The 25,340-nt window shown below is 35.6% G+C and overlaps 1 protein-coding gene across 6 annotated transcripts in view; it reads right to left on the bottom strand.

Annotated features, from left to right (window-relative positions):
• LOC150076502 (agrin-like) overlaps window positions 1–25,340 on the bottom strand; it is a 424,773-nt gene that overhangs the window by 23,210 nt on the left and 376,223 nt on the right. For 5 of the 6 annotated variants that reach the window (XM_090387651.1, XM_090387652.1, XM_090387656.1 and 2 more), the window contains exons 12-22: window positions 21,564–21,719; window positions 18,779–18,871; window positions 13,133–13,294; window positions 12,321–12,464; window positions 11,132–11,374; window positions 6,875–6,952; window positions 6,502–6,660; window positions 4,986–5,187; window positions 4,633–4,845; window positions 1,798–1,922; window positions 1,514–1,621 (exon numbers count right to left, since the gene is read on the bottom strand). In XM_090387651.1, coding sequence (XP_090243777.1) covers window positions 1,514–1,621; window positions 1,798–1,922; window positions 4,633–4,845; window positions 4,986–5,187; window positions 6,502–6,660; window positions 6,875–6,952; window positions 11,132–11,374; window positions 12,321–12,464; window positions 13,133–13,294; window positions 18,779–18,871; window positions 21,564–21,719 — 1,683 coding nt within the window. The remainder of the gene's footprint in view (window positions 1–1,513; window positions 1,622–1,797; window positions 1,923–4,632; window positions 4,846–4,985; window positions 5,188–6,501; window positions 6,661–6,874; window positions 6,953–11,131; window positions 11,375–12,320; window positions 12,465–13,132; window positions 13,295–18,778; window positions 18,872–21,563; window positions 21,720–25,340) is intronic. The other variant, XM_090387653.1, reaches the window with a different exon arrangement.

Below are 25,340 nucleotides of genomic sequence, written 5' to 3'. Positions count from 1 at the left end.
ACCCCGCCAGAGCTTTCTTCTCTCTTAATTTGTCCTGGCCCGCTTCCTCGTGGCGGTGACAGAAACTTGGGTTGTTAATGGCGCTCCACAGCCTCCCCCCAGGATAAGTGGCCAGAGGAACAACACATCCACACTAATACTTCACGAAACGCACACCTTGGCCTTATGCAGAGTATTGTATTCTACATAAAATGAAAACGTGGAGTTGGGGAGACCCCCCCCCCCGGTGCCGCCAGACAAAAAAAAAAAAAATGTCACTGTGATCGACATTAATCATAAAATGACCTATGCAATTATTTACCTGCGTTCACATAAGTCACTTTCGGAAAAGGCTTTTTGCTTGGGGTTTCATAATGCATGAAGAATATTGTTGCATCCGAAAGAGCAGGACTAAAATATTTACAATCTATACAAATATTTAAAATATTTACAAAATACTAAACCACAGTATTTATAAATATACAATATTCATTAATATACAAAAAAACGTTACAGTGGTACATCAAATGTTAGACAGCGAAGTACGTGCACGAGATTGGTGAACGTTATGGAGGCACTTGTCAATAATTAATTGCATTCGTAGTGACGTAATTGCCTCGCTCTCTTCTCCCATTGACTCGAATAAATATCACCAAGAGGAAAACTTTTTTAATGTATATAGAGAAAAATGGTTTTGTCGAATTTGAATTAAACTTTCTGGCTAATTAAAATACTTTGTGCTTCCATAAACTAGGTCACGTTGTTGTTCTTGATAAGTTAATATGCGCATACCTTGGTTTATGATTATTCATTATATTATACTAGCAAAGAATATATTTCAATTGCTTTAATATATCTAGCAAAGGATTCAAGAAAAATCTCCTTTAGCCCCCATAATTTATTAAATTATTTTTAAGATATGAAGTTTCAGCATCATTTTGACCCAGATTCCTTGGAAACATAATGCTATAAAGAAGGGAGAGAAGCGCTTTAGGCGAATATACATATATTATTACTGAAATCTCCACTGAATGGTCGTTTAAGAGGTGAGAGAAGAAAGTAAGAATCAGTTTCAGCGAGGAGACAACTTTACGCCGAATATTCGAAAGGCAATATCGAAAGAAATGGAAAATACGAATGCATGGGAATAGAAAATCCTGTACTTGGAAGATAGAATGGTAACTCAATTTAAGAAACTCAGCAGTGAATATAAATTCACTCTTTCCTGGAAGTTACTGAAGATGCGAAAGTTGCATAAAAATGCTAAATTTCTATTTGACTGGGCGATAGTTGAATAAACTGAGGAAATGGGTACTTGAAATGGGCATCAAAATCAGGTAGGTTGGGTGATTGTAGTTAAGGGATGGCGAAAGAGGATTGTGTACGCTAAAATATGAAAAAATATAACAACGAAAAATGAATGAGATAAGAGTGCGTAGTTTCTAAATAATAAATGGGTTTAAAACCTTCTGACACTAAAATACATCGATCGAGTTAACTGAAAATTTCTCAGTTATAAACACAAGAGGCTTACCTGTGAACCTTGCAGCACACTGGCACCTGTACCCGTTTCTATCTTGGGCAATACAAGTAGCACCATTCTGGCAGGGCATACTGCTGCACAGACTATCGGTACACTCTCCTGAAGAGAAAAAACAAACGTTCTATTAAGTTTTACAAACATCTTACATTACAAACAACAAAATTTCATACGAAGATATTTAATAAGTCCACTTAAATTATTTACTATAATTAACAAATATATAATTATTGCTAACGTGTGCTTCCTTTACCTCGTATAAGTCTACCAACACTTACGGATATCTGCGGCTCGAATGACATCTTTGGATCCAGGAAATGTAAGATTAACTTCCTTCCTACTAATTCTAAGACGTCTGATACAGCCAACAAAACCAGTATGAACTCCGATGTTGCTGAACACCCTAAATAAGAGAGGCTGATGTCAGATATATGCTGAAGATTTTATGCCTTTATTCTAAAAGTGCACCGAATTTATAGCTAAATATTTTACATTGTACTGCAACTGCACTAACATGCGCATGCCCTCAAATCTGCATATGAATTCTTCATAAAAATATGATTCTTTTTCGAGTATTACAAACATTATTTTTACGTTAAAAACGTTTTTGCTGGCGTTATTTGCAAAAATAAAATGTAACGAAAAACCGTCACGGAAGTAACGTCATCTCCAGCTTCTGCTAGAAGCTAATTATTCTAACAATAATCATCACAGACCAATACTTTCAGTAACCAATATGTAATTATTATTAAAAAAATAAAAACATTGTTATATTATTATCATCCATGAATTTTATTAATATCTGAAAATTAAAACGTTTTTCTGGTTCAGAATTTTTTATTATTTATTTCATGTTAGATTAGGATACTTTTTGTTGTTAATTAACCCACTTCAAGCAAAGTTTCAAAGACAGGCAAATCTATGAGGACATGTTTATTTTTTAAATCCACCGCTTTGCCATAACCAGTTCTACATTATGATACAAATCGAAAGTATCGAAAAAAAAAGTTGATTATTGAGCCCGGATCCGTGCATTTGCTAAGAAGAAAATCTGAATTGAAAATTGGATTTCTGAGCAAAGATATAAATACATTTATTTGAACAAAAAAAAGTAAAGAAAAAACGTACACGTAGCTAAGATGTCCAATTTTTTTTATTTCTTTCTTTTGAAATTACAAACAAAGATTTTAATTTATTTACTGGATGTTCATCATTATTCATGAAGGTGGGAGATAAAAGAAGGAAGAGGTGAGACAGAAGAAAGGTAATCTGTTTTCATCCCTGGAAGGTAAAGAAATTAATGCACGGGGTGTGTGTGTGTGTAACTGAGGGAAAAGAAAAAAAAACAGGGAATGAAAACACGGCGAATATTCAGAAGATGGAAATCATTATGTGGTAAGAAACAGGGAACTGAGACTTATTAAATATAAGAAAGGAAGCGATAATTTATTTTCTTTAACGTAATCTTAAGAAAACAATGTCATCGCGCGGATACGGAAAAGGCAGGTACACTGATCTAATCTGAAAGAAGATGTGGGTAGAGAAGAGAATTAAGGCTGAGAAAATTAATTACATTCCAAAGAAAATTCGCAACATTAAAAAAGACGCGAACCTTGTTCAAGTTCAGGGTGGAAAAATGCTTTTCAAATGGAAACTGCTCTGAATATGGGAAAGGCTGAATAATTTATTAGAACCGAGCGAGGTGAAGATCAGTTGCACAATATATCGCCTCTTGCAGACTTTTATGTAATATATTAAATCAGTGGGACACAATACACTGATTTATAACACCTATTGTGCAAAAAATAGTGGCTTTAATCCACCATAAGTCGGTTTCACTATATTTCTAAATGCGCAAATTCAAATTACCTCGAAGATTATATATTCAAATTTATGGTGTCCATCGTGCTCTTCTGAAAACTTAATTTAAAACAAGCTAAACCCTTTTTAATGATAAAATAGAACTTGTGTGATATTTACTTATCGTAATGGGTTGGTTGGATAAACTGACAGTACCTGGAAGCATTAAATAATCGTATTAATACAGAATTATTGCCCAATACTTAAAACGGATTCATATTTATGATGAAATAATACAATTCAAAAACCTTTTAATTAATATTAATAAGAAATTGAGTTTCTTTGCTAAATTAACTTTAAAAAATTCACTGTTTGGATGGGAATGTTGTCCTTTGTAACGTTTATTGTGTTTCAAAGTTCAAACAGCTCAATTTTATTTTGGACCAGTAACACATCTACAACCAGAACATTTATGCGCGCGTTAAGGATAAAAATAAGGGGATATAACGTGTATAATCGATATTGTTTTTTCTTCTTTTAATGGTGAAGTGGATGACCCAAAAAGATTTCTTAACTTTCCCTACAATATCCGAAGTATTCGAAGTAATATAGTGCATTACCACCATCGACGTGAACTCTGTAACTCTAAGTGGTTTTTATTCCCGATCCTTTTAGTTTCGTCAGAAACCCATTTACGCACAAGTAAATGTTTTAAAATGGTCTTAACGCAGTAGTTCCTGGAAGTGTTTTCTTCCTTTAATATCGAACACATTGCTTTGGTAGACTTGCTGTACTCTTCATCACGTTCAAAACACGAAATATCCCTGAGGATATGATGCATGTGGTAGCGAACAGAAGGTTTCAAGAACCTTCTACCTTACATGCAATGCAATAATAGAAGAATGAGGGGTGAGGGGAGTTACTTGCTGTTCCTGAGATGCGTATTAAACCAATTTTCAGTATTTAAATGGTGTATCGTAATCAAGACCCATGACCACTTGGTCATGGGTCTTGATTATGATACACTTAATTCTTTCTTTACAGGACATTTTCATGTAGTAGGACTGGGGTTTTCTTGTTTGCATCAGGGTACCTAATAGACTCGACATACCCTATAAAAAGAGTTACGGTATCAACTTTACACTCTTTGAAACTTCAGAACTAATAAATGCATTCTGTTCATTTAGGAAATTAGGCAATTAAACAAAGAAAACTGGAACCATAAAAGGCTTTTGGAATAGAATATATAAATTTAGAGGTTCTAGACAAAATATCTGTAAATTTTGGTCTTAGGAAGGAAAGTAGCGTCTTACCCTTTATGTTCCTTAGGAACGTAACCCAAGTACATATTCTCTCCAAGGTTCAGTGACTTCAGCATTCCCTGACTTCTTCCAGCTACGTCTTCGTCTCCATCCAAAGAGAGCATGCCATCACGTAGATATCGTTTTGCTACCACCCGATGGTATCTTCCTGGCTGCAGACGCTGTGGGGATCTTAATGTAACTGGGCCGCTTCCCAGGTTGTACCTAAAATCGGTAAGACAGACCTTTTACTGGGCCATTAAAGGAAATATACTTATCATTAAAACTTGCTATTAGCACAGGAAGATTCAATGTAACTATCAAAAATGAACCCATGTTTGGTATCGGTTAAAAAAATGATTTACCTGAATTCCACAAATCCATCTTTGATCGCTAGAGAAACAAAATCTCCAGCTCCTGAGGGAGTCTGACCATTATAAAGAAGCACTCCATCGTTCGTGAATGTCCTAAATTCGACCTCTAGAGAGAGCCGTGTATAGGCGTCGAGTTTTGGCAGTTCCATATAAGAACGTCCGTAGAATGACGGCACTTCAACCGGATTATCCGCTGTGGAAGAATAAATACACCCATCAGTTAAGTTGTAATCAATCTAATAATACAATCTCAAAAAATGCTTTTAAGTTTTAATAAGATAAAATAACTAGATTGTTAATCGAAACAGATAAACGATTATCCCGATTGAAATGCAATCAAACAAATGTTAAACATCTGGAGAGATAAATCCAAAAAAAGATAATAATTTCAACAAATTTGGTGAATCTTCAAGCACAGAAAATAATCCGTGTTTAAAAGTACATTTCAATTAAGGTGGATTAAACTGTTATTATTGGTTTTTGATGCATCAAGAACACGAGCTATATTTGATTTGTACATGTGTGCATATACATGTACATACACACACGTATTCATGTCTATTTGCATACATGTTTCGGGGTCCACTGAGATCGGCTATAGTCCTGATTGGAGAGGCTTTTAAGAATGTCGTGTGCGATTGCTACTACTTTCTGTAAATAAATCGAAAGATTCAATTGGGGTCGTGCCACAAATGTCAAGAATGAACTGTGAAACAGTGAAAAAAGATCATGTAGTCTGACGAATCTCAGTTTACACTTTTATGTTCCAGTGGTTGTGTGAAAAGTGTGGTGTAAACCTCATGAAGCTATACATTCACAGTCCCGTGTCATTCAAGCGACTGGAGTAGTTTCATGAAATGAAGTACGTTCTGTTGTTAATGGCAGGGCGTACTAACGGTAGAAGTTGATGATCTTTCTGTTGTATCGGATCAACTTCACCCTACTCCATTTTTACCCGGATTGGAATGGACTCTTTTAAGGCGACAACCCAATTAACATCCTATCTGAATTGTTCTATATTTCCAATATTATCTTGGCTGGTAATCTAGATCTGAATTCAGTTGAGAATGCATGAGAAATATTTGAAAGACCAGTTCTCTACAGACTACAACATAGTAGCTGACAAATATTCTAATGGAAGATAGTCAAATCTGGAGCTAGACTCATTCAGACACCTAGTGGAATCCATGTCACGACATGTTTTTTTTTTTTTTTTTTTTGGTAGTTGTTGGCGCATAGGCTTCTGTGGCCATAATGCACCTCCCAAAGTTTTTTTGCAGTACTTTGATCCAAGCCCGAGGCGGGAAACGAACCCGCGACCTTTGGGTTGCCAGGCAGGCACTTTACCCACCCGGCTAGCCCGGTCGGCATCACGACATGTACGGCTGTAAATAGAGCAAATGGTCGCCCTACTAGATACTGGATAAAAGGTTCTAATTTTTTGGCCACCTAGCGTGTTATTCCCATTATTACTTCAGAACATTCATTTACTATTAAGTCTACTTACCAATTGTGATAGGTGTAGTAACTGCAGGCCTACTGCTCAGAAACAAATTTTCAGGAAGACTTAGGGTGACATCTCTCGGAGATTTGGTTTCGGCTGGTAATGCGGACTTCCTTATAGTCGACCTCCGAACTGGTCCACTGGTTGGCGACACACCGTTGACTGAAGGAAGAAAGATCGTTGATTATAGGTTCAAAGAAGAATGAGTAGAAACAATTTGAGACACACACACAAAAAGAAGGGAAGAAAGATAGAGAGCGAGAGAGAAAGACAGCGAAGAGCAACAGCAGAGGGGGGTCTAAAATAACTACACCGACAGAGACATTTAGCGGAAAGATAAAGAGCTAGGTAAGATGTGCGTAAAGAGTGTACTTACTTTTAGACTGAGACTTGTCCCTTACACAGTTGATCATCCTGGACCTTACGGATCCACGGGATGACAAGACAGTCTCGTCTTAGGGAGTTAAAAATATGCACCTTTTATAACTGAAATCGTAGTTAAATAAGCTGAAGGATCTGTACTTTACTAGAATTAATACTTTTATCCGTTTTTTTTAACTTTTCTGTTAAGTTACAAACTACCAAATTACACGAAGTCCGCAGCCAGAAAGCATGACACTGATCAGAGGGAAGAAAACGACAGAATGAAAGAACTTTTGATGTGTGCATGAATACACATGAAAATAAAATACTGAAGAAATATCCAGCCAACAGTTTATCCTGCTAATTATCACCCACAGTTGTTAACGATATTTGATAGTTATGGCCTTGAAAACGAATGACGACTTTTGAAATTTAGAATTCCTTTTTGATATCACGCTAGAAAGCTAAATAAATTGAGATTAAACTTATGGATATTCTTATTTTAAAAGCCACTGAAACTTTAAGTGTCCAACGTGGCTTTTGGATATGCAAAAATTGTACTGTAAAACGTAGTATCAAATATTCATTTATCTTCAGTCAACTCTGGGATATTAGCGAATATATTTTAACCAAATTCTCCTATAATTCTGACTACGGACCTGTGTTCAACTGTCCAATATCTTCTGATATAATACTCTATCGTTCAATATTATTAATTTTATATTTAAGTTTAAAAACAGTATCGTTTATTCAATACGAATAGAAATACAAACAATCATGCTTTAACAAAATGTAAGTTATTATAAAAATAAAGATGGCTGACAATAAACTCGGCTACAGCTATTAAATTTGAATTAAACGTTTGCTGTTTGGTATGAACGATCAAATGTGCACTGATTACGTTTGAAATGTAGTGCGAAATTACCATTATGTTCTAAATAAAATGAATATAAGTGAAATAATATGTTTAGTTAACTGTGGCCGAGTCATACGCATAAATTTTATTATATTTTTATTAATATCGGCTTTACAGAGCCTGGCAAAAGCTGTTGTGTTAGCGAAGATTTTAATTACTTTTATATAGAGCATTTCTAATATTTTTTTTTCTAACCATACACGTTTTCAACATGCTGAACTTTTTCACATTTCTATTATAAAGTTCTTTACAATCATTTTTTAATATTGAAATAATGAAACTCGTACTTTTAGCAGACTCTGATGTTTGGCGAACAGAAGTACTTAAAATTTGTTGGAAAATTCAGTAATCGCAAATAAACACTATTATATCATATAAGTTGTACAATTTATTGGAAAATTATCAACTTTTGAATATATATTATATAAAATATACGTTTATAAGAGCGAATATGCGGAATTTTAATAAACAGCTCATTTAACCACCTAATATTTCACTTTGTACACTGTTAAGCACACAAATTTAGATAATTTTATAAAGACTTTCACAAATAACACACTTTAAAGTTATTTATTTTAATTTCTTTTAAAAAAATTAAATTTATAAACGTTTAAGTCAAATGAGACAAATTCAAACGGACAAGTCAGCTATAAGAGCTCGTATCGAACTATTATAGGGGATAAAAACAGAGAAATTGGAACATATTTTGTGATATGATGTTAGCTGACTTGTCTAGCACTTTGCATACTGGTGGTCAATGTATTTAACACTGAAATAATATACAATCCTGTCAAAAATACTTGGAGTTCTCTTTCATTGTGCTAACAGGTTTACGGCACCGTGCACAAAAGTCAATAGTATAAAATATTTCCATAACTTTCTTCATCTGAACGCTAAGTTTCATTAAGAGAAGGAATGCGTTATTACCTATGGTAATATTTAAACTTACTATTGAAATGTTTCTTCTTCAAACGTATAAATGTATCCAAGTTTTTCGATCTTTAAATTATGCAAGGTTTTTGGGCTTTCCCAAGTGCGCTTCTGAGTAATCTTTCATGCTCAGAGAAATAGTTCGTTACTGACACCGAATAAATCTTTACTGTACAATAAAGATTTTCTTCTTCTTCTTCTTCTAAATACTACCTAATTTTCAAGACGTCATTCACCGAGCTAACTGGCTTGCTGTGGTGTCGAACGATATGCTGAACTTATCAATTCTATTTATGTGTGGCTAAAGGGTATGTCATCGTCCGTGAACCATCCCATGTCTTTGGAATATGTTTCTGGGTCACTGCCTATGATGATGTCAGGGAATATATTTATCAAAGAGGAGGGTCTCGGGAAGTCCATCTTCAGCGGGACGTGCTAGGATCCGTATAAAATTGTGTCCCCATGAGGGTACAGAAAAGTAGGGGTGAACAGTTGTTCTAGATATGTTAGGGTTGGTTTCAAAACCTCAGGATCTGGTATTAGAGACCTAGACATGACTGAAGCAGATAACCAAATCTGAAAAATATAAATTGGAGTGGGCATTAAGCACTTCTGTATATTTTAACAGGTTAACTCTAAATTACGAAATGGGATGAGTTCTTTCAGTATGCCCCTATTTCCCATCGCAAAATATTCTAACGTGATGCTCATATCCGAGGTCCGTATTGAAGGAATTCTTTTAGATCTTCCCCCATCATTACCTGGATGCCATTTCTCCTCAAAGATATCTGAGCTAACTTGGAGAGACTAAGCTGCAGGCTTATCTGGTATCTTTAGAACATATAAATTTTATTAAAATCATCTGCAGGACTAAATTCAATTAACTTAGAAGAAGAGCAAAATACAGCAATTAGGGGTGGGAGTGGAATGTGTTGGTAAGGTTGAGCACTATCTTGAGCTGAAGAAATGTCCAAATACTCTTGACAGGAGTGTGTATTGAAGAAACTAGCTTCTGCTCACTAGATTTGTTTAATCTGTAGCGCTTACGCCATCGACGACACAATGAGAATAGTTAAAATGGTAAATATGAAGAAGTTACTTACTTGTGAAATGCACACGGGATGCAACAAGAGAATATCACATTTTATTAAATAAACACAGTCAGCACGCACTGTCCCAATTCCATCGAACCATATCAGATCGGCCAAATGAATATTCGATGCCAAGTTTATGCCACGATTACCTTTAAAGTCGGTTTATAAAACAAAGCTGATTTAAATAATATTTCTTTAGGTAGAAGGAGTGAGTGCGGTGCAGTTTTATATTTAAAACTTTTCATCCCGGTTTTCAAAAATATAAATATTCAGATAGTTCCATGATAATTTATTCATTAGAAATCTATGTTAATTGCATACTGACTGTGCAGGTTTTCGATGGCGTGCGCAATGATAGATAATTTAATATTTATCTGTTAAGATCTATAAATATTTTAATTTAAAAAAAAGATAAAAGGGCGTTATCAATCGCCCTACATAAGATACAACACAATAAAAAATATATGCAATAGCGGAATATTACTTATCAGATAGGTTTTCGTTTTATGCATCTCAGGAACCTTTTCAGAAACAAATATTAAACGAACAAATTCTGAAAAATTGATTAATTATATATTTATGAGTTCGCTGCCAACCATTTAGTTATTAACCGTACAGAAATATTAATAAAATTTGAAATGGAAAGACCAGCTTTGTAAAGATCTCAGCCATCGCTGCCTGATTCCCGTGACTTTCTTTTTTTCTAAAGTCAAGAACATTTTATATTTACAGGGGGAATATGAAATACTTAATACAACTTAACCAAGAAAATAAATGAATTAAAACTTAAACGTTGACACGGATCTCTTAAAAGAAATGTACTATTTCTATAATTACGAAAAATATTTTCCTTTGAGTCAGAATTCAAGATCTCCATGGTTTAAGCTCTAGAGAACACAAAAGATTGTCGTTATAAAGCTAAAAATATCCGTTTTAAACGCAGACTTTATTCTAGATTAATTTAGAACCATTTAAATTTTAGCTATGAATACCTCGATATAATGATAATCGAACTGAGTTGTCCAGTATGCCCCAAGACACAAAGGAGAAATATTAGAACATTTGGAGTCAACGCCAACTTCTCAACAGATTCCGAACAAAATATCATGCAACTGGATAACCATTCTGAAATATGCAAGGCCAAAGAGCATATAATCAGATTTAAAAAAAAAAAAAAACACGAATTCCAAGAGATGCTAATCAGAAGATGGATAGTTTTAGGAAAGTCTTCATTCCTGTTAAATGGCTGACTTCAATAAACACCACGAACTCTCCAAAGATTTTATCTTCGTTGAGAATACGATCCAATCCCCATGTAACCTCCCCTTACCTGATTTACAGGGACCTGCTGTCTTCAACGTGATTGACTTCTGGTATCGACAACTGAAAAGCTGTAGTTGACATTCAGAGCCGTAGGTGTTTCCGTCAGACCCACACACAGGTTTTCGATTGTCCTCGGGGGAACATTTGAAGTCACAGACACATTGAGCTTGATTGTCTTTTTCCTTACAGATTGCCCCATGATAGCAAGTCAATTGTTCACAAGTTCCAGCCAGTGCCCGTGCAATTGACGCTGGAAAAAGAGAAACAACATTTATAAGGTTAATAAAAGACTTTCATTTCCATATATCTGTAATATTCAATAAACTACTGATATTTAGATGAATTAAAAACATATAACCTTATTAAAATATGTATGATTTTGCTAGCAAATCATAAATCATAGCAAATCATAGCAAAAAAAACAACGCTCTTCTTAATCTATAGGTTGTATAAATCTAATCAGAACTTGTAGTCTTCAGGTATGAAGTAACCGTATTAAGGCAAAAATAAAGTGAATTGTGTCATAATTTAAAGATGGAATTATTTGTCTTTTTTGTGATTAATGAAGTTAAGAAGGTACAACAAAATGGAGAATTTAATTTAACAGCAAAATAATTTTTAATAACTACGTTCGAAAGTTTCAATACAGTGAAGTTTAAAAAAAGTAGAATAACGTTGAAAGTATTTTGAAATTTTCAGACAACTCCAGCACGTATCTCATCTGACACACAGTTGGATCTTTGGAACTATTAGTCTTCTTATTGATCACTGTATCGGGATGTCATAATTCATTGAACGAAAACGCTATTAAAAATCACATCAACCATTGAATAAAAATGCGCATCAGGGAGAATACCATTAAAGCCAAGTGAATCAAAATAGAAGGGGAACCCTACTTTATTCTACTGTACGTATCAATATTAAATAAATTAACTCACAGATCGACATTCGGAAGCGCAGGCATCAGAATAAATATGGATCGATCGAAGAACGACGCAAGAGAAACTCAAGTTATTAAAATTATCTACAGAACAAAATTTATTAAACTTCGAAGAAAAGTAAATAAATAAATAATGAGGAAGGGAAAAAGGAATGTAGTTGTGATACTGAAGCAAAAATTACTTTTGTCTCAGCGTTTCCAGGATTATTTATAAAATATGTACCGAGTGGTATAGCTCGTGTTGCTTGTTACTTACCATCCATGCATCCGTCTGATCCTAAGACGGTACCTGCAGGGCAGATGTCGCACTTCATTCCTTGGATCCCGTGCTTACAGACGCAACGGCCGGTCATCTGTTCGCAGTCATCACGAACAGAACCAGACAAGTTGCAGGAACAAGCTGTGCAATGGAAAAAGAAAAAATTGGGAAATCAGATGTCCAATGAAGATTCTTTGTAATTCTTAAGCTATATGTGTATTATTTAGCTATATATAAGATTTTTTACTTCAGTTCATTTATCCGGAATCATCCCCATAACAATTACAGTTACTAATAATTTATGATCAATATTTCTAACCATTTATAACTTTTGTTTATAATATTCAACTAAAGAACCAAACGCAAATTCATTTTGGTCGTCTCCAAGGATCCAATGGCCACAATTGATTCATCAGTTCAGTTCTTAATTCCTTCATTATTCCTCTAATATAAAAGACAAAGAAAATGCAGAAAAAAAAATTTACTTCTAATTTAAAAAAGAAAATCCAACCTTCATGAGCCCTTGGATTATCTTGAACAGAGCTGGTGTTATGTATGAGAGAATGGGCAACTCCAGTTGCCCATTCCAAGTTAAATTGGTGGTATATTCATTAGATTTCTGTACAAAGTATATACAGGATAAGCTATTTATAGCCTAACTTCCGACACTTCTATTGATTTTTAGTTAATGTCCTGTAACACCTAACTTTTCAGTAATTCCCAAAGGGAAAAAAAATCTGTTGAGAGCAGATTTTGGGATCGGGGTGGCCACAAAACATAAAACAGGCAATCTTTACAACTATACTTACGAACACATCCGCCATTCCCTTCTGATATCTTGTGCAATCCCCAGAAACCGGGTTCGCAACGATCACACTGTAGTCCACCCACTCCTGGTTTACACGGGCACTGCTTACTGATCGGATCGCAAGTTTGTGTGTATGATCCAAGTCTGTTACAGTTGCACACATCTATATAAAAAAACCACAGTTTGATTAATCATTTACTTGTAATTTACTATAAATGAATGGTTAGTTCTTTACATAAAAATGGCCAATAATTATCTGCTGAAGGGGAAGATTATTCCTTACTTTAGTTACCTTTAAATATTAGCACTTACAAAATTATAGTCATTTTAAAAACAAAGAAGGAAGTGGAAAACCTTTCTTAAGGTATTTGAGTATTACAAAAGAAGATACCCTTTTATTCTCTTGTTCATATGTGTGTCGAGACTTTGGGCCTATTGGGATTATGCTAATCTGGTTGAAAATAAATTAGTAAAATTAAATCTGAGTAAACAGGGGGAAAATCAATACAGGAATTAATGCTTAACAAGGAAACAAAGCCTCCTGGTGAATGGCGCTATTCTTGGTGAACTATAAAGAGATCCAATAATCCTAACTATTTAAGAACTGCTCATTTTACATTAATAAATCAAGAAAGCCACTTTAAGAAATTCTATAACTCCTCTTCGACTGTGAAGCTATGGTATAATGAAGAGCGAAAGCCAAATTAAATTTTAATGAAATGAAAATAATTGTCCAAAGGAAGTACACACTTTTTGTAGATACGCCATTGTGAAAATTAAAAACAGATGGCATAATAGTTTAAAAACACCGTCTTGAAATAATAAACTTTCTAGTAACATCATAAATCCAAAACTTCATTAAAATCTTTGAAAGAGCTCGTTAAATTGCTCTGGTGAACATCAGGGTATCGTAGAGAATCTGATAGACCAGTAGAACCATGGCATAAGGTTTTCGTTTTTAACTGTTTCACTAAAATCCTCTTACGATTGCTAAAATTTGGTTTAAAATATATTTTACCATTACTCCAATTCGCTATGGCATAACGTACGTTAAACAGAGATTGGCATCCATTTGGCTTCAATGACTAGCGTCCAACTTGGCTCAGTAACTTATATAAAATTGTTATTACAATTTCGATATAAATTACCAACTCAACTTATTTTTTTGCTAAAATCCACAACCTGCGGATTTTAGCAATATTTCTGACAAAGCTCGGCAATTCATCGTATAGATATGGGTAAAACGTTGATAGAATGGACAATGTGCGATATCTGAGCCCTCGTTATGTTTTTGAAAAGGATGAAACTTGAGCTTATGATACCAGAATATAAACATCGCCACGTACATCTGAACAAACTTCTGACTAACAAGTATACAGACTACTGGTCGATATTTCGAGAGGTCTTCTACTATCCTCTTCAGGAAAACAGGCTGGAACGATTATAAGGACCAGTGAACAACACGCTCTCGTAATCTTTATGGTACTGTGCTTTCAGTAATAGTATTGTAAAGCCACTGACCACAACGGGAGTGTCGCAAAAGATTCCAGGGTGGTACGGAATTCTTTAACGAAGAGAATTTACTGTTCCTATTATAGAAAGAGGATAACAGTATTGTATTGGTCTGATTAATTATGATTCTTATCTATAACGTGTAAACCTGAAAAAGTAAGAAATCCCATTCCTTTCTACCATCTAAGTTCAAAGGCCAGATAGCACTGCATGTTATGAGAGTGTCTACCCCGTAGATGACAAAAACTTCGTTAATACTGCCACACAATGACGCAATAAAAGCTTCTTAAAATAAATAATTAAACGCTTTCTTTGAAAAAAACTTGTCGATTCATTTTAACGGAAAATCTTTAACCGAATTTCTGGGAACAATATTCACTTCAGCGTCATGGTAAATAAAGACATTAAAAACGCAGGATTTAATTACACGTAATAAAATTAGGAGTATTAGTTAAGAATTGATGTTTCAATAGCAGGTTTTAAAAGAACAAAAATTGCTGCGTATGAAAAAGAAACATAATTCGACTGAAGTGGACTTCAATTCCAGAAGGTGCCTTTAGGAAAATCTTACAGAAATGGTTTTAAGTGCAACAAAGACAATTGAATTCAAGGAAAAGTTATACGATAAAGGCTGTACAAAGAAGAAATATTAAGAAACCGACACTTGAGGGAAATTCAGTAAAGTGAATTACTATAAGTATTCACTGCCTTGAAAAAAGGGAGTTTGAAATACAGAGAACGAAGTGGTGCAACTCCTTTATCCACCTAAACGAACAATTAATTGCCAGAACATAATTGTTTCAACATGTGTTACAGGAGTAATGAGAAAGTATAATGAACAACTGTACAGACAAAGAGATTGAATCAGTAATATTGACTGGAACTTGCGGGTTGGTAACTCACACTCTAGCAAGACTTTTGTGGGTTTATTGGATAAATTTTTTCTGCAGCAGTACGTGGAGGGGCATTCATTCATTTTTTTCATTTATTTACACACCCAAATATTATGTACAATTTCAAGAAACATAAACAATAATCTATATACAATTTTATGTACATTTTCATTCTCATATATATAATTACCCTAGCATATATATATATATATATATATATATTTTGTTCACAATACAGTTGAGGAAACACAGTACAAAACACGTGTGTGTGTGTCCTGGTATCAAGGGTGGCCCCTAGGCATAGCCCATCTCCACCTAGTGGATCTGTATTGAATGTAGGACCTCTGCAAAGGAGCAGCCACCACCTGTGCAGCTGCTGTCTGGTGCCTGTCCCCAGGCGCGAGTAGCCAGGCTTTTTTTTTTTTTTTTTTTAAACCTTTTACATGCCAAAGTGCACGAAATCCCGCACCCACTGGAGGTAGTGCAATACCAGTGGATGCTATACCAGTGGGTGCACGTGGAGGGGCAACAAGAGGATTCAATACTCTTGATTTGATTATCAGCAGCGATACTTCATGCATTGAGAATCTGAAAGCAAATGACCCACTGGGCCGCAGTGGTCACATTGTATTGGTGTGGGATATACTTAAAGATGTAACCATCAAGGGTAAAGGAAGGGTTTTCTCATTCTTGAAGGTGACTACGGTGGTCTTAGATAGGTTTGAAACTCCTTTCACTGGGAATGATAATGTTATCAACTTCAAATAAGAGGAATTCAAGGAATTCCTCGTAGAAGCTACTGAACTTTCCGTACCAACTTAGAGATGTAGTTCAAGGTTTATACCTAAATGATTGTCAGATGAACTGATGAGACTATGGCAGAAAAGAAAAATTCGTGAGATGAATATAAAGCGGGGATATGTAATCCTACAGCAACTAGAAACTAGTATGCAATCAGGTAACATGACTCCTTGTCTCCTTATTCAAAGAAAAGCAGCAAACAATTCTTTGCTTATTTTAGCTAGAAAGGGATGAACAACATTGGCCTAGTCACAAATGGCATAATTATTGATGATAAACTAAATAAATGTATTGTATTTACATTTACGCATGAAGAAGTTTTTAGGAATGGGCTCACACATACACGATTTTGTTGTAATTGAGAAGAAGTGAAAGACAAATTTCTGAAGCTAAAAGTAAATAAGTAATACAAGGCTGATGGAATTTTTCCAGTTATATTAAAATAAGCAGCAAAAGCCCAAACAACTCAGTCAGAACCATGAGAGCATCCTTGGATTTAGGGGTAGTTCCTATAGATTTGAGGTGCGCAAATGTATCACCTATTCACAAAGAACGAGGGGGTGGGGGCGTGATAAATCGTCGACCTACCAAACTTGACTTTCTGTTCCAAGAAAATAATGGACTCAGTGGTTCATGAAGTATTGCAGGAGCGCAAAGCGGTTATACTAAAGTCACAGCATGGAATTGTTAAGGAGCAACTTTTCTGCCCAATGTCACTGGATAATTTGACGCGGTAAGAAAGAAATTGGATGTAAATAACAATTTTCACATCATACGTTTACGTTTCAGTAAAGCTTTTGGTACTGTTCCACACGAAAGGCTTCTCTATAAATTGGGAAATATGGCATTAAGGGCAAGTTAGTGTTATGGATAAAGGGATGGTTGAATGGGAGAAGCCGGAGGGTGATTTTAAATGAGCACTTCTCATCTTGGACTAATGCTATTACTGTGGGTTCCTTTACTGTTTAAGCTTGGGCTGACTGTTTAAGTTTGCAGATGATGCAAAGGTTGAAAGAGTGGCTAATGACAGGAATCAAGTCAGCAAGACCAGATGAATTAGGTAGATGGGCTGAGAAGTGGTAATGGAGGTTTGACATTGGCAAATGCACAGTACTGCATATGAACAGCAGTAATCCTAGAATAGCAAACTAATTGGGTTGTGCCACACTCAAGGTGGTAGAGAACGAAACAAACCCAGAGGTAATTGTACCATCTGAGCAATGCAGACAGGCGGCTTGAACAGCTCATGGCGTTCTATCAGTAATATACAGGAACCTGAATAGCAGGGACAAAAGGTCTGGAAGCTTCATATTAAGAAATATGAAGCCCATATCTTCGAACGGGTGCAGAGAACAACCAGAGAGTCAAGAACAAAAAGGGATACTCTTACCACAGGAGACTACGGTTCTGCAAATTGCAGCACAAACTAGGCATTTGCGAGGAGACTAATTAAAATTTTTCAAGCTTTAAATGAATTGAGTAAGCTTAATAATGGAAGTATTATAACAAAGCGCATCCAAAGGGGCATAAACTTAATTTGAAAAAGAATGGCTTCAGGATTGATGTGCGAAAATTTGCTTTCAATCAGACAGTAATTGATTGTTGGAATAACCTATTATTTGGTGTTGTGGAAAGTGCGTAGGTTGAATACATTTAAGGAAGAACTAAATATTTTATCAGAGGAGATGGGAGCTAAGGTGGGTAGTGTTTTTTTTTGACTGATGCTGCACGAGCTTGCTTCTTAAATTTTATATAAAGTTACGTCAATATGTTCCTATATTCGCCCAAGCTTTTTATGTGATCTGTCCCCAATTCAAATACTGCAAAATTATACAGTAAAAGTTTTGTTATCGGATACTTGGATTATCGGAAAATCTTTTGTAACCAGAATATTTATATACAGGAACGGGATCACTCGGTATAACAGTTTTCTTTGCTGTACATGTCAGAAGAAATGTAATTCATCGCAGTCCTGATCCCTTTCTGACATAAAATTATATTTTGCATATTTTTTCTTTTTATTATAGAAAATACTTATTTATTATGTATTACAGACCATGAAGAAGGATTCATTCAGTATAACATATGATCGATTTTTTAAATGTCACACGCCATCGGTTGGTGGCACCTGCTTTGTAAAAAGTATACCACTGTGATTTGCTCATTCCAGCTGGCTTGTGAGAATCAAATACTATTTTTCATTTAATTCATTTACAGTATAGTACAGTAATTGCAGTTTTAATTAAAATGATTGAATTTTATTTGTTTTGAATGTACCTGGACGGTTCCTAGAAGCCGCTAAAGGGGCTACAGCTCCACCTACTCCCTTATCATCAAAACAATATTGGGTTTTTACTACTACATGATGATTAAAACAGCGCTTGTTTTATAAATAAGAAGTTTAATCAGCGAATAATGAACTAGATTTCATCAAAGCTTACTTGGACAGCCGGCTTGGTTTGGTCCTTGGGCTGTGGTTTTTCCATCTGCACAACAACCGTGAATTGTTTCTGCGCAACTCTTAATCATGGCCACTATAAATAAATAATTAAATAAATAAATAAAAAATTAATAATATATATGTAAATACTGTCAAATATATTTATAAATTAGAATCATATCACAGAGTAAAAAGAGACGATTCCCAAAACAGAAATCTTTGAATAAATCACGGCAGAAATCCGGTTGAGTTCGACTTTCTACAGCCGTGATTGAAGAAACTTTTAACATTCTTCCAGTTTCCACTTTTAACATTCTTCAAGATTGCAGAATTTGGAATTCGACTCCTATCTCGGCAAAAAACTACTATACTGTTAAGGAGGATTTTTGAACTGTACATCATACACGTGTATTATGTCTGCAAGTGCATCGAGTGTTCTTTGGGATGAAAAACCTGCCTTATCGAGTTGACAAATCTTGTTAGAGTTGAAAAATACGATACAGTTCCTATTTTTCATAACGGGACTGCTCATTTGAAAAAAAAAACAAGGTTATTATGACTGATCAGGTGTGTGAATTTAACCAATTCTTATTATAATTTGGTCTTTCATGAAAGGTGAGCAAAAGTAGGCGTGTTGTATATCGGCGCGATCCAGCAGCAGTATTACCAAAGTGTAGGTTAGCACTGCTTGTGTGATGGCTTCCGGTCTCAGTTCCAATCATTAGCCCTCAGCATATATGAGACCCTGTAGGGATATCTGCAAAGAACCGAAGCAATCAGCTCTTCTGCTACAGCTCTGTTTCAACAAGTCGCAGAGGTAATTTTACACCATCAAGCAAACGCCCAGATGGCTATAACAGATGATTTAGTTCCCAGCCATTTAGCTAATAAATGTGTTACTGCCGAAGCAATCTTTAGTAATCCCTTAATTGGTTTACACAATCTCATTCTGTACTATGTTATAAACTTAAGAGTTTGCTAGGAACGAGGGAATTGCCGAATTCTTTTGAAGCATTTCCGCTGTGCCTACAATTTCCTTCTTTTATTTTTTTCAGTGTTCTTGTTTGTATTTCAGAAGTGGCATTTCCTTAATTAATGAAAGTTTGTTAGGTTGTTCAGTTGGGAACTAAATAAATTCTGAATCATGTCTGATGGTGTGGCGTTGTAGAGAGAAAAAAATCGCGTTCTAAAAGCATTTAAACGACATGATGCAGTAATTAAAACAAAGCAGCAAAGTGAATGTCTCAATTGCATTTATTTTTATGAATAAATGAAAACTTATGTTAGCAAATTCGTTAAGAACGCCTTCCCTCAGTGACTTTCTTAAATAGTGTGATGTAACTAGACGAAAATCTTTCGCTAGTAGCAGCGATATGATTTAAACTGGAGAAATATGAATAGAGAGAATTACCGTATTTTTGGAATATACGATGCGTTTTTGCAGTGGAGCAACGAACAAATATCAAATTTTGCTTTAAACTGAGAAAATCTGTTATGGAAGCACGCGTATAAAATATTCAGAACTATTTACGGCGATGAAAAGTTAAGTTGTACTAGTATGTTTGAATTGTATATGGTTCAAAGGCGGACGAGACGCCTTTCGCGATGACCCAAGAAGTGGGCGTCAGTAAAAACCTCTTGAAATGAGGACAGAATTCCAAAAGTTTGGGAAATTGTGACCCTCACAGAACGATGGCTGATGAGCTGAATATCAATGAGGAGACGATTTGTCAAATTCTTTGGGAAGATTTAGCAAAAGAAGAAGGTCTATGCAAAACTTTTGCCGCACAGTCTCTCGCGTAAGCAGAGGCAACAAAGAGTGTTATCATGTGATGACTTTGTCCATACTCTTCAAGACAATCCTAATTTCCTCGGCTGTATTGTGACTGGAAATTAGTATTAGGGTGTTTCAGTACAACCCAGTGACGAAGCATCAGCACATGCAGTGGACTTCAAAATCATTAGCAAGGCCCAAATATTTTCGTTTACAGAAGTCCAGATGATGATTTTTCGACAAACAGGGTATGATTCGCAAGGAATGATGGAGAGAGAGCCTTCAAAGCCTATTGAAACGCATTTCCCAGGTTAGGCTGCAATTCACCTGCAGTTAGGCCTATTCTGCGCTAGTTTTGAAGACATTTCTAACAAAAATGGCATTGCTCAGATCAATCATCCACAGTACTCCTTCGATCTAACACCAGCCGACTTCTTTCTTTTTCCACAAGATGAAAAATGCCCTCAAAGGAAAGAGATTTTAAAATGTTGAAACAAAGAAAAAAATAACCGCCGAAGTGAATATCACCTTTAGGCACAGTCACTGAATCTATCAGAAGTATCATAAGTGCATTCAATCAGGCGGTGAGTACTTTGAATAAACATAAAAACCAATTTCGAGCTCCTTCACTTTGTGGTCTTTTTCAGTCCGGAACCTTTAATATACTGTACATCTGGTACCTCACATGCATTTACCTGTTAAGCTCCCGATATGATTTGTAGTATTTGGCGTCATTTATCGTGTATCCTCTGCAGTTCAACATCGTTTATTAAGATGATTTTTGTTGGTTCCAATTCTGTTGTTCATCAGTGGGTGCTCTTTAGTCTTGTATTCATTATTTTGGCCAATAATCATTACGCATTTACTTAGATAATTCTACTAGAAACTGTTGATTTTAAAACATGCAGTGAAATTGCCATTATCAGATATTTTGATTAGTCTAGTATACGTAATAGGTCACTTTTAATACTAAAATAATCCAAGCGAATTCTTTACTTTGTAATGAACTAACCTTTTCGGCAGCATTTAGCAAATTTGGCAGTTTTATGGCAGTAGCTGTTGGGTGGGCACGACTTGCTGCTTTGTCCTTCTCCACAGTAGTAGTCCTTTCCAGTTACTGGATCTGGCAGAGGACGTTCTCCATCGCAAATAACTTCTTTGCTGTCCCCTATATTTCAAAGAAAGTAATTCAAGTTATAATATGAAATATCAGGCCTCGATTAAATCAGTTAACATTGCCTGTGTTCATTTGGAGATGAAGTATTAGTAATCAAATCGTTCTCATGAAAAGTAAACCTGAATGTTTTAAATATGATATTCGTTTTTATTGTGGGTAGACTCGAGATTGAACATACTTCCCCCCCCCCCCCCACACACACACACAAAGAGTACATTGCGTTTTTAGGATCAGCAAATGATTATTTCAAACATTCAAATAATGCCATGGATATTGGACTCGCTTCTTTGTTTGGAAGTCATCTGCTAACCATTTCGTTGTCAGCAGTTTGTGTTGCACGCATGACATCTTGTGAACTGAGTGGTCAGTGTGCTATTAAGGGGTCTGTATCGTAGTTCACAAGTTCGATTCCACAGAATACACCAATATGGTCATCACAAAATGTAAACATTAATGAAACTACAACTTCCCTTGAGATAATCAAATCATTACTTTAAACTTTACCAATCATCATGGTAATTAAATCATCTTCGGTTAAATCGTGCTGTTTAACCATATTTCGTCACATCCTAAGGAATTTAAAAATAAACGCGACTTTGCAGATCACTCAACATTCAAAGGCCGTTGCACAAAGGTCATTTGTTTGGCTAGACGACTTCTCTGGCAAGAACTGTTCAGAACGCATTTAAATTTTCTGTTTGCGTTGTTCCTATCTTTAACAATATTCTCTCTTTCTTTCTTTCTTTCTTTCTTTTTCTCTCTCTGCTTTAAAAACTTCGCAGCCAAACAGGTTTCCTCCAACTCTTTTCAAGCATTCGTATCACGTCGTTTTCTGAAGAATTTTCGGAAACGGAAATTGACTATGCTGTTTACCGAAGAGAAAGAAGGGGAAGGGGGTGGAATGATGCCTTCGATCGATAGTTGGCGCGAGATTAACAACTTAGAAAGAAAGAAAAGCATGTTAACCTTCCCCTCTCCACACACACTTCTGGGTATTTGGTTCATATTAAGGACAGCAGCTCTGATACGACGACGAAATGGTTAAAGCTTTGTCTTATGTTGAAATAAGACAAATCTTTGAATGATGGCATGCAGAAGTTAAACGAAACATTTCATTAACTCCACCAGTATGCCAAATAATGGTAAGATTCATTTAGATAATCAAGGTTTGTTTGATTTTGAACTATCGTTGAATAAAGAAAAGTTTTAAGATTAAGGAATGGGACATAAATACCGAAATTCAGATTTGACTTTAAAGTTTGAAGTGGTATTAAACGTTCCAGTTTTTAACTCCACGAGGTGAAGCGATCTTGAAGAAAGTTTGTGTAGAAGTTTATGCTGGCTGCAGGAAACACTTGCGAAGCTATTCGAGTGAAAGAGAAGCAACCAGCAAAAAGGGGGAGTTTCGCGGGCTGGGAGATGTAATAAATGTTGCATACAAGACGCTAAACAAGGGAGGTGGGGAAGGGAACGTGCGATGCGAATGTACCAAAGGAGAAATGCAGTTCTGGAAAAATCGCTCGTAAAGTGAAACACGAAAAGAAGTTATCGACGGGGTTGAACAACTCTCATGGCTGTTTACCCTTCGCTCATTGAGAATGTTTACACTGCACTGCTGGAGTAAAACTTTTCATTTCTTTTCTGTTTCCTTTTTTTAATGCTGGATAGACGTTCGGCACACAGTTACTTAAAAATTAAAACAGAAAAATACGTACATAAGAGAGACCTGCAATAGGGACTTAAATGAAAGCTGAATATCGATAAAATTGGCGTAGCTAACCATAGCGGAAAAATTAAAATGAAATCTGGGATCCACGTTAATTCGTTACAAGAGAATTCGTTGTAAAATACGTGGCAAGGACAATTCGGTGTATCACACAGAGATAAGAAATTAGCAAAATCAATTAGAAAACAAAATAAAATTTGGTGACTTAGAAAGGAGGAATTCAGAAAAAAGAAAAAGAATATATTTCTTATCAATTTAGTTTGTATAAATAAGAGGATTCACGCCATTCCTTCTTACAGCAGGTGGGAAAGTGAGTAATGCCTATTTCAACATGATTCCGTCCATATTGTAACACCTTTAATCCAGATAATATTATTTATTAATTTTGTTTTACATACCTACTCAGTTGAATCCAGTGCCTCACGACCTTAGTAGCTTGGTTCAAAAATAAACCCAGTTTAACAAGTGTCGTCCATACTGTCTTTTGACCCACCATCCCTTAGTCAGGAGCATCGAGGACTGCCATGAATGCTGGTGAAAACATCTCACTGGACCAGAGCGCTTTTCCATGTAGGGGACTCTGACTCCAATTCCTACCCCTATATATCTCCAGGGAAGTTATTCTCCTGCCCTTAACCCATCCACAGTACAGAGACTCGCATTATCCAGCTGCCAATCCATTAATGATCTCTACTTTTCGTCTCTGGAACAACTCCCCACCCCATGTGTATTTCGTAAAAAACGCAACTTACAGAAGTGAAAGTAAAGTGCGGAAAAGGTTCTCTTATCCAAATCTTTAACTTGTCTGTGGTACTTTTTAAGAAGTCACCGAATTTCGGTAGCCACCAATTCTTTCAACAAATTGTCGTATACAGCGAAATGGCGTATACACCAAACTGTCGTACAAAGTATTGACGTGATCCCAAATTTTGAATAACTCAGCAAAATATATTGAGTATACTCATCGGCGGATGTTAACATTTCTAATTTTATTCCGATATAAAAAAGGGAGCAATTTTTATATGCCTATATTAATGTAAAGATGGTTCAGGAGAAACATTTTGGGATAAACAGTTGGGATTTACCAGAAACAGCAACCCCCACATCAGATAACGATACCATCTAGGATGAATTGTTTGCTTAATGAATCTAAAGTAGTACGTATACCTTTTGAGGTTTTAGAATAGATTTGTGGAATTAAAGAACGGTTTAAATTTCAAAAAGGCTTGGTGCACGCGCATAAATATGCATGTATATGTTGTGGCGTACTGTACAGAACACATTGAACTTAATATGTATGTATGCACATACTTGGCTTATTAATTATAAATGTCTACAGAAGAATAAGACCTTTGAAAATCTGAAGGTCCCTCTGGCGGTAGAATCTGTCGCATTGAAATATTGACAAAAATCAACAAATAAACCAGTATTTCACGCATGACAACTGAGCGTAACAAACAAGCAACAGCACGCGCAAACTCATTAGCATATCAATACGACTACGTTTTCGTAAAATATCATAGCTGGATATGTCGTGAATTATTCAGCCTGAAGGATTACAGACAGAAGAGTAGGGGGGAGGTAATTATAACAACAAAGCTATTGCAACAGCAGGTGGTTTCTGGAGAACACCATGAATCTTTTTAACAGATGCGAAGATAGGTATTTACGATAGTGAGCAGGTAAACTGGCCGCCCTGGAAACAGCGTTACTTATTCATCCTCTCGTGACAAGATACAAATAGTTAATTAAGGTGTGTCAAAAATATGATATTCCCGCGGTTATTGGAGAATTCTCTCTGTGGGATAAGTTGCAGATAAGCGTGCAACTGCAGGCTCCTGTCTCTGCTGATAACGGTTAAATCGAGTAGAAACTGTGGCGTATTG

This window comes from Mastigoproctus giganteus, chromosome 13 (assembly GCF_048544385.1).
Source record: "Mastigoproctus giganteus isolate SK-2022 chromosome 13, ASM4854438v1, whole genome shotgun sequence".
NCBI classification, from domain to species: Eukaryota; Metazoa; Arthropoda; class Arachnida; order Uropygi; family Thelyphonidae; genus Mastigoproctus; species Mastigoproctus giganteus.
Note: the sequence above shows the minus strand (reverse complement) of the source record. Positions and strands in the feature narration are given on the sequence as shown.